At 50.6% G+C, this 9,966-nt stretch overlaps 1 protein-coding gene across 1 annotated transcript; it reads left to right on the top strand.

Annotated features, from left to right (window-relative positions):
• Positions 1 to 5,352: 5,352 nt before the first annotated feature.
• VAMP2 (vesicle-associated membrane protein 2 (synaptobrevin 2)) lies at positions 5,353 to 7,883 on the top strand. Its single transcript, XM_006863403.1, has 5 exons — positions 5,353 to 5,400; positions 5,895 to 6,015; positions 6,538 to 6,696; positions 6,785 to 6,836; positions 7,442 to 7,883. Coding segments are annotated over exons 1-5 (351 nt in total). The 5' UTR covers positions 5,353 to 5,398; the 3' UTR covers positions 7,459 to 7,883.
• Positions 7,884 to 9,966: the final 2,083 nt, after the last annotated feature.

Raw genomic sequence — 9,966 nt, 5'->3', positions numbered from 1 at the left:
AACTACCAGCTGCTCCGCAGGAGAAAGATGAGGCTTTCTGCTCCCGTAAAGATTTACAGCCTCAGAAACCCTGTTCAGGGTCGCTATGGGTCGGAACTGACTGTACGGCACATAACAACAACAACTATATATATATCTGCAAGGTCAGGGGCTCAAGCTCACCAGCTGCTTCTCGGAAACCATATACAGGGTCGCTGTGGGTCGGAACCGACTTGACAGCACTCAACAACAACATAATATACATATTGGAGTCTTGGTATGGCGTTGTGGGATAAAGCACTGGACCACAAGGTTGGTTTGAACCTTAACGTCGGCAGTTCAAACTCATCAGCCACTCCTTGGAAACCCTATACAGGGTTGGTGTGAGTCAGAACCTACTTGACAACACTTAACAACAACATATATATACTCCTGGTGTGGTGCTGTAGGATAGCACTGGACTGTGAATTATAAAGTCAACAGTTCAAACCCACCAGCTGCTCCTTGGAAACCCTGTTATAAAGGGTCAGGGTCACTATGAGTCAGAAATGACTCCACGGCACTTAACAACAACAGCAACAAATATATGTTCATCATATGAAGAAAAACGTGGCATCAGGGTTGAAGGAGGACTCATTAACAACCTGCGATATGCATATGATACAACTTTGCTTGCTTAAAGTGAAGAGGACTTAAAATACTTACTGATGAAGATCAAAGACTACAGCCTTCTGTATGGATTGCATCCCAATGTAAAGAAAGCAAAAATCCTCACCAATGGACCAATAAACATCCATATAAGATTGAAAAGATTGAAGTTGTCAAAGACTTCATTTTGCTTGGATCAACCATCAACACTCATGGAGCAGCGGTCAAGAAATCAAACGATGTATTGCACTAGGCAAATCTGATGCATGTTGAAGAGCAAAGATGTCAGTTTTTGGGCTAAGGTGCACCTGACCCAAGCCATGGTATTTTCAATAACCTCATGTGCGTGTGAAAGAGGGACAATAAATAAGGAAGACCATAGAAGAATTGATGCATTTGAGTTATGGTGTTGGAGGAGAATATTAAAAGTACCATGGACTGCCAAAAGAACAAACAAATCTGTGTTGTTAGAAGTACAGCCAGAATGCTCCTTAGAAGCCAGGATAGCCAGACTTCATCTCTCATACTTCAAGCATATTATCCAGAGGGACCAGCCCCTGGAGAAGGACATCATGCATGGTAAAGTGGAGGGTCAATGGAAAGAGGAAGAACCTCAAAGAGATGTGTTGGCACAGTGGCAGCAGCAATGGGTTCAAACATAGCACCGATTGTGAGGTTGGCACAGGACTGGGCAGTGTTTCATTCTGTTGTGCATAAGGTCACTATGAGTTGGTAACAACGTGACAGCACCTAAAAACATATATTTATATATATGCTGCTTTGTGCTGTGAAGTTGGTTCTGACTCATAGTAACCCTGTGTATGGTTTGGTGTGTGTGGTGTTAAGTGCCATTAAGACGTTTCTGGCTCAAAGTGACCCTGTATAGAGTTTCTGAGAAGCGGCTGATGAGTTTGAACCATAGACCTTGAGGTTCAAACAGATCTTGCAGTCCAGTGCACAAGGCTATAAATCTTTATGGGAACAGAAACTCTTATCTTTATCCCGTGGAGCAACTGGTGGACTCAAACTCTTGGCACAGCAGTCCAATATGTAACCCACTATGTCACCAGGGCTCCTTCATACTTGTGTATTATTATTTCCCCTGGAAAAAGACAAGGTTTTCTGCTCCTGTATATATTTATAGCCTTGGATAACCTCTACAGGGTGGCTGTGAGTCAGAACCAACTTGAAGGCACACAACCACCACCACCACCATACAAGTACGGTCTCTGGATGGCACTAATAGTTAAACAGTTGACTGCAAGTTGAAAGTTCGATGGTTTGAAATCAGAGGTGCCTCAGAAGACATGCCTGGCCTGGTGATCTGCTTCTGAAAGGTCAAAGCCCTGAGAACCTTATATGCACACATGGAGTTGCCATGAATTGGAATTGACTTAATTGTAACTAACAATGTGGTAATAATATAAGGAACCTGAATTGACTTGACTTAACAGCGATACGATGGGTGAATGGTGCAAGCAATTGCCCCACGGAAGAAAAACCCTGATAATCTGCTTCTGTAAAAATTGTTTGTTGTTGTTGTGAGCCATCCAGTCAGTTCCGACGCATAAGGACCCTGTAGATACGGTTTCCGAGAGTAGTTGGGGGTTTTGAACAGCTGATCTTGCAGTTAGTGCGATTAGCAGTCCAGTGTTTATCTTACAGCGCCACACCAGGGCCAAGAAAACACTATGGAGCAGTTCTACTGTGAATTGGAATAAATGGGTTGAATTATGGCCAAGGGAACTTTATGTTAATTTCTTAATACTTCACACAGAGAATGCAGCCACATCATTTGTGATTAAAAACTACTTTAATGCATGTGGCAATCCATGTAAAGTGTCTGGCACACAGTAAGTCCTCGATGAGTAGCTCATTTTACCTTCAGGAACCCAAAGTGTATGTGGCAGGCAGCTCCAGGAGCCTTCTGGCCTAGAAGGCTGAGCCAGAGGTCTCTGGGTTTGATTAGCTGATTGTAATGGTGGTGTAGCTAACTTTCCCAAGGGCGGACTTATTCTGTTCCTAATTAGAAGGTCTTTTTTTTTTTTTTTTACAAGCGGGTTGACACATGAAGCCCCTCAAATTAATTACTAGTTTAGTCAGGCTTGACTCATGTGGATGGGGCAAATTCATGAGTCAGTGTGGGAATGACCCAGCCACCTTCCATCCCAACCCCTAAGCCAGAAGAGAAAAAAAGCAATAAAAGAAAACCTTTAGCGTTTGGTCTTCTGTGGCCTACATCAGAATCACTGGAGATGCTTGTTAGAAATGCAACCTTGGGTCCCTCCCACATCTTTGAATGTGTGTAGGGTGTTGTTGTTGTTGTGAAGTGCTGTAGAGTTGGTTCCGACCCATAGCGACCCTGTATAGGGTTTTCGAGAAACAGCTGGTGAGCTTGAACCGCCGACCTTGCAGTTCAAATAGATTTGTAGTCTTGGCGCATTAACCCACAGCAGTGGTCAACACCAAAACTGGTAAATGTGGAAGCCAGGGTCTCAGTTATGCAAATAGATTACTTAATTTTTAGTTCTCTTTTGGGTTTCTGTTCTTTCTGCTTGCAGAAAAAATTTCTTCTTTATTACCTGGTAAACTTAGCTACCCCACCCTTCTCCTGCCTCCACCATTGATCTAAATTTGGGGAGTTTGCCAGGTGGGTTGGTACTGGGAAGGGCTGCTCATGAAAAGTCCTTTCTCTGATATCAATCCTTCTGGGTCCACACCTCCATGGGTCATATGTGCCTCATTTCTACTGTCACAGGATCCTGGGGAAGAGTGAACAACAGCAAGGTGCTAGCTTTCTATACCACACCCCATGGCTGTGGCTCCTCAAGTTTATCTGGGGCTCTTTTCCTTCCCTATCTCCTGGGCTCGGTCTTGGAAAATGTGAGTCACTCCTAAACCAGTGTCTAATGTCTTGCTTGCTTGCAAGCTTGGTCTACCCAGCTAGAGCAAGGGTTTCGAATGGGGTAAAGGAGGTTTGGAAGGTTGATAGGTTTGTACTGCCTTCCAACCTATGCTCACACTGAGCCTTTTGAACTTAAAAGCCTGGAATGGGGCATCTTTGTTCTTTGGCTAGAAAGGGGAATGGTTTCGGGGCCAAAATAGCAAGCAGCCAGCACACCACAGAATGAGCTCAGGCCCCCATGGAAATGGCTCTTTTCTTCTTTTCTACATAGGCTTTGCTACCCCTGACATCCTCTGTCAGTACACAAGGGCCAGGGAGGTGGCTGCTTTGCTGAGGGGGAGGGAACCAGAGCATCTTATCTTAGATCTTGCTGAGTCCCCACACCCTGCAAGCTCTCTTTGCTCACTCACCTCCCCCACACAGCTGCGAAACAACACCTCTGGTGACAGAGCGGGTCCCCAGGCTTCTGCTGGAAAGGGGGGGTGCTGCAGTTCTCACACCCATAGGCCCTGGGAAGCCTGGGTTGGGGAGAGAAGGAGCCATCTTCTGTTTGTCTCAGTGACTAAGACACCAGACCCCTTTTCTCCCTGGTGTGCAATCCCAACCCAGGGCCACTAACCTCCCCTAACAGTAAGGCAGTCCCATCTTGGGCACCCTCCAGACCCTGCCATGCTCACTGTGCCAGGCCTGCTGAGGATGGGTGGGGTGGGAGTATGTGCGCAGCTGCTATGTCTGTTTACAGGACTTAACAGGCCAGTTTAGGTCTCCGCCTACCATGTGATCCAGATCAAGCCATTTAACAAATATGCATGTAGCATCTACACATGAAATATATTTTGGTTCCAGAGAAAGGCCAAGAATTCTCCAGGGTCACCCTCCGGCTGGCCCCTTGCCCACTACCCTTTCCCCCCCTTAAATAAACAAACAAAAAACTCGGCCTTTTGGCCCCGCCCTGTATCTGAAGTCAAAGGCTGAGCCCTCTTCCAGTCTGGCAGGGGTAACTGACACAACTGGGGGCAGAGCTAGTCTTAAATCAACCTGCAACCACCGCAGGGCAGCCTCCTTCCCGCCTTCCTGAGACCCTTAGCCTGCCCTACCTTAGTCGGGCCTACCCTAGCTTCTTCTATCTACCAAGTACCCCTGGTCTGAATTCCTACTTGTGCAGAATGGGCACTCTCACCCCTGCAGTCTCGTCACAGGCTTGGAGCAGGAAAAAGAGTCTGCACCCTCTCCTTTTCATCTCCCTCCTACCCAGACTTCCCTTGGGGCATCCATCTACTAGTTGACGGGGTGAAGATCGGCTCCCCCACAATACCCCATCTAACAAGCCGACTCCAGGCTCTTTGAATTGCCTCTGGGACCTGTACTTTGCCATCTAGTGCGCCCCAACTCCAATCCATTCCTAGTGCTAAAGAGAGAAGGGCGAGTCGCCAGGATTTGGGATTTGGGCGCAGGTCTGTGTAGGCTTCACGGATGAAGAGGGACGTGGTTTGAGGGTGAGGTGTGGGGAGCCCGCTGTGGTGTGATTAGGGATTTGGGTAGGTTGTGGTCACATAGAGTTTGGGCAAGCTGCAGCCGTCAGGCCTGGGGGCTTGCCAGGGTTATGGAAGGGATAAGGGCACGCGGGCAGGTACGACCCCAGCCCCGCCGCGCCCCGCCCCCGCGGAGCAGCTCCGACGTGTCGCCTGCCGCGCCCCGCCCCCGCCCGCAGTGCCCGGATGTGGGTGACGTGCGGCCGCCATCTTCCCGTCCCCGGCAGCCAGCGCCAGTCGGAGCCAGCGCGAGCCGCCGCTGCCGCCGCCGCTGCCGCCGCCGCCGCCGCAGCCATCACTGCCGCTGCCAAGTCCTCCGCCCGCTGCCTCCGCCATGTGAGTCGGCTGCCCGCGTGGGGCTTGCCCAGCCCGGCCCGGCCCGGCGCTCTTGGAAACGGCATCGGGGAGTGCCCGGGGCTTTGCCCGCGCCCCCCGCACTACCCGCATCCCGAAGCTCGTGACTGCGCTCCCTGAATCCCGGTCTGTCCGAAGCGGACAATGACCGCGGGAGGGAGCGGAGCGAGGTGTCCACCTGCCCCACCTTGCCCTGTCACCGTGGCCGCCAGTCATTTCAGGTCGACCCTGGACCGTGTCTGTAAAGTCACCCTCATTTGGCAGGCGGGGAAACTGAGGCCAGGAGGGCGGAGGGGGCCTCGCTCAAGGTCACGCAGCTTCTCCGCCGCGGGATCGGACGGAGTCCAGGACTCCCATCGGGTGGCCTCTCCGGGAAGGTGGAAGAGAGGAACGGGTGGATGGACAGGCGGCAGGGCGGAGCCCTGGCTGCGGGGCCTGGGGCCCGGCCCAGAGTCTTAATCGGTCCCTGCCCTCAGGTCTGCTACCATTGCCACCGCCCCCCCTGCCGCCCCGGCTGGGGAGGGAGGACCCCCAGCGCCCCCTCCAAATCTCACCAGTAATAGGAGACTGCAGCAGACTCAGGCCCAGGTGGACGAGGTGAGTGGGAGGAGGGTGGATTGGAAGGGGGCTTGAGATCAAAGTCAGTGGGAAGGAACCTAGGTTTGGCAAATAGGTGTGGGGGGCCCATCTTAGATTTGGGGTGATGACAAATAGTTAAGGTCTATGTGTTTGGAGTCATAGATAATACCACCATGCCCTATCTTTGCTGGTGTGTACCTGGCAGGGCACTTGTATGCTGATCACCTGTCATTGTGGGGCAGGTGTGCCAGCCTGGGGCAGGTGTCGTCTGGTGATGGAGTGGCTACCTGAAGCTCCATAGATAGATAGAGGGTGCTGCTCAGATATCTAAGTGTCTGACTACCAACACACCTCTGGTGTGTACACCTAGCCTGTCCCCAGGTGTGCTAGGCATGTTCTCTGTGTGTGTGTGTCCTTGGCATGTTAGCCTGGCTGCATCCTTGTGCATGTTCGTTATGTAGCACAGTGGATGCATGTTCAAAGAGTGCCCTCAGTGAGGCAGCCTTGGCATGCCCCCTGCCTCCTGGGCCCCTCCCTCAGGTGGTAGACATCATGAGGGTGAACGTGGACAAAGTCTTGGAGCGGGACCAAAAGCTATCGGAACTGGATGACCGTGCAGATGCACTCCAGGCAGGGGCCTCCCAGTTTGAAACAAGTGCAGCTAAGCTCAAGCGCAAATACTGGTGGAAAAACCTCAAGGTAAGAGTGGGGACAGCCTGGAGGACTGGTGGGTGAATGGGAGTATCATGGTCTGTCTGCTGATACCCTCCTCCCTTCTTGCTCCCAGATGATGATCATCTTAGGAGTGATTTGCGCCATCATCCTCATCATCATTATCGGTAAGTGGGGAGAGGGTGGCCAGGGCCCATTCTCTTGAGAGATTTCCCCTATGGATTCTGGGTTATGAAGATCATTAACCATGTTTTAATATTCTGCAAAAAACATAGATAGCTGCCAGTAACAATTCTCTGATTCATCTAAATCCTCAAACCTGATGTGGCTGTACTTTGCCTGGTTCTGGGCAATTTTTGTTTGTTAAGATTTTGGAAACAGAAAAGCTGGTGGATCCCTACTGCTTCCCTTTGGACTCTTTGGGCTTGAAAATCCAGGCTGCCTACCTTGGAACTGGGGAGTGGGAGAGTAGGAAAGGCCCAGGGGATCAAGATTAGAAACCATCCACCCCATTTGAGAGTTTGTGGGCTCAGAAACCTAAGGGACTAGTGGGTCTGTAGCCCCAGGGGCAAATTGTGGGGTTGAAGGGACCTCAGAACTTGTTTGTCCAGCTCCTTTGCTTTTACAGATGGAGATTCTGAGGTCCTAAGAGGGGAAGGGACACCAGCCAGCTGGGGAGTGGGAAAGACGGGAGCAGGGCCAGACCTGACACACTGCTTTCTTTCTTTCTCTCCCCCCCACCCTTCCTCCTTCTCTTTCCCTCTCTCCACAGTTTACTTCAGCACTTAAACCCCTGAGGAGCCTGCCCTGCCTAGAGAGGGGCCTCTTCCCCCCAACCCCAGCCACTCCTCCACCTCTCAGCCATATCTTCCAGCCCCCCCTCCCCTGGATCCATGTGTGTGTGTGTGTGTGTGTCTGTGTGTGTGTCCCTTGTAAATAGCCAGCTGTTATTTATACATATATAATATTATATATATTTGGTCTGTTTGTAGTTTTATTACTAGAAGATTTTTTCCGGTTTTCCTTAACACTCCTTCCTGAGGTTCCCATCACCTCCTCTCTTTCTCTCCTTACCTTTCTCTCTTCCTGACCAGCCCCAAATCCCCTCATTTGCATCTGCTATGCAATAGCCCCTCCCATCCTTTCCTTGGATTTAGCTGATCCTTCCTCCTACCCTGGCCTTCTTCTCACCCCTGTCCCACCCATCCCTCTCCTTAAAACAAAAAAGCAACTGTCCAGACCTCCCTAGCTGCATCTCCTTTGCACTCATTGGGAGGCTCTGAGACTGGTTCCACTTGGTCCTAAGAATCCCAGGGTCTCCTGGGAGCTTCCAGCATGCTGATTAACAGATCATTAGCATACTGACATCTCTTTTTTGTTTTCTTCTTTTTCGTTCTATCACTCTTTTCTTCACTCTCTCAATTTGTGTTTCTTTTTTTTTTTTTTTAACTGAGGAGTCCCCATTGGTTCTTGTATCACACTTTCATTTGCACGACATTACCTGCAGGGTGGTGCGGAGTTTGGGCTTTTGGGGGAACCAAGCTGATCTGGTCCCTAGAATGACCCTCTCCTAGCCTCTCTAGTCCAGTTTGCTTCCCTTACCCCCATTTTCCAAACCTCTTGTCCGCTCTTCTCCCTGCCCCCAGCTGGTGTGTAAGTGTCTTGGAGTTCAGTGTGTTATGATGGGCCAATAATTCTGCCACTTGGGGTCTCTCCCCACGCTCCTGCTCCCCAGTTTTCATGTGGGGAGCTCAACTGACATTCCCATGGGGTCTCCCTCCCTCCCATCTGCCTGTTTTGCCTCCTCTTCCCACCAGGAGAGTTGGGGTTGGCCACAATCCTGTCTCTCTTGGGAGGGGTGGCTACCAGTGTTGGGGGGTTATCACTGCCTTGGGGAGGCATGGGGCAGGGCAGAGAATCCTCCCAATTTCTGCCTGATATCTCTGGCCCCATCCCTGGCTGGGGCTAGGACTGAAAACCTTTCCTCCAGGGGGTATTGCCCCCATCACTGCCCAGCTCCTCTGACTGCCCCCCTGAATTTAGGGTGGGAGTACTAGTCACTGCCAATGTGTATATGGGACTTGCTGGAAAACAGGGATCCTCTGCCCTCTCCTAGTGGTGGAGCCCAGAGAGAGCCATCTCTTCTTTAGGTGAAGTGGTAGATGAAGAGTCAAATGTCTTTTTAAATGGCACAATTTTAGGGGTCTGAGGGTACAGACCCGTAACCTGCCACTGGAGGGGACCCCAAACTCTTCCCCTCACACTGAGGTTTTCTGTGTGGAGGGGGAGCAGAGACATCAAATCTGTGGTGTGAAAGGGTAGGGAGAGATGCTGGGGGTGGGGGCACTGTGTTCTAGACCCCCCATATTATCCCAGTGTCCCCTGCCCCCTCTTCCCCCACCCTGTGCCCCCAATTCTGTGGCGCATCCAGATTGTGAAAATGTACAATAAATGTGTGATGAGTAACCAGGTGTGTCTGTTCAAGATTTTCTTAACCAGTGGGGAGGGTTTTGGATCTACAGTTTGACTGGAAGATTGAGAAGAGAAGACTGGGTTTTGCAGGAAGGCCTGACCTTGGGCCATGCAAAGTGTGGTCCTTGAAGTGGTGGAGGTGGGAGTATTAGGAATTGGTAATGGGGAGAAGTGCTCCTGGCAGCTGTGTCCCTAAGCCTGGTGAACACTTCAGGCTGCGAATCCCAGCTCATCACCACCCATCTCCTGGGACATGCTTCTGCTGGTGGATTTCTTTATGCCTTTGATTTAGCTCCCAGGTGCTCTGCATCCACTCTTAGAGTCACGCAAGTAGATGACCAACTTGTTGGAAGCATCTCTTGTCCTTTATGTCTAGCACCAAACCAAACCATGATCTTTTAGTCCATTCCAGCTCATAGTGACCCACAGGTCAGAGTACATCTACTCCACAGGATTTCCAAGGTTGTCAACCTTAATGGAAACAGACTGTCTTTTCTGTTTTCTTCAGAGAGGCTGGTAATTTCAAACCGACCTTTTAATTAGCAGCCCAGCACTTAACCCACTGCACCACAGGGTTCCTTGACAGCACTCAAACAGGTTAACAAATATTGTTGAACTAATCAGTTTAGGGAAACCCACTTGAGTGTGGCATGAAGCTGGCTGAAGAGGACCAGGGCCTCCTGCTACTCCTGCCCCCTGTGTTGTCTGACTGGTGATCCTAGCCTCTAGGTCCACTACACCCCTATCAGATGGTACTCCATCATCCCTGCCCCTAGACACTTCAACAGTGGATGGAAAATACTAGGTGAGCGAGCTCTGAAGGGC

The sequence above is a fragment of the Chrysochloris asiatica genome, unplaced genomic scaffold (genome assembly GCF_000296735.1).
Source record: "Chrysochloris asiatica unplaced genomic scaffold, ChrAsi1.0 scaffold00054, whole genome shotgun sequence".
Classification (NCBI taxonomy): Eukaryota; Metazoa; Chordata; class Mammalia; order Afrosoricida; family Chrysochloridae; genus Chrysochloris; species Chrysochloris asiatica.
This window is presented reverse-complemented; position numbering and strand designations above follow the sequence as displayed.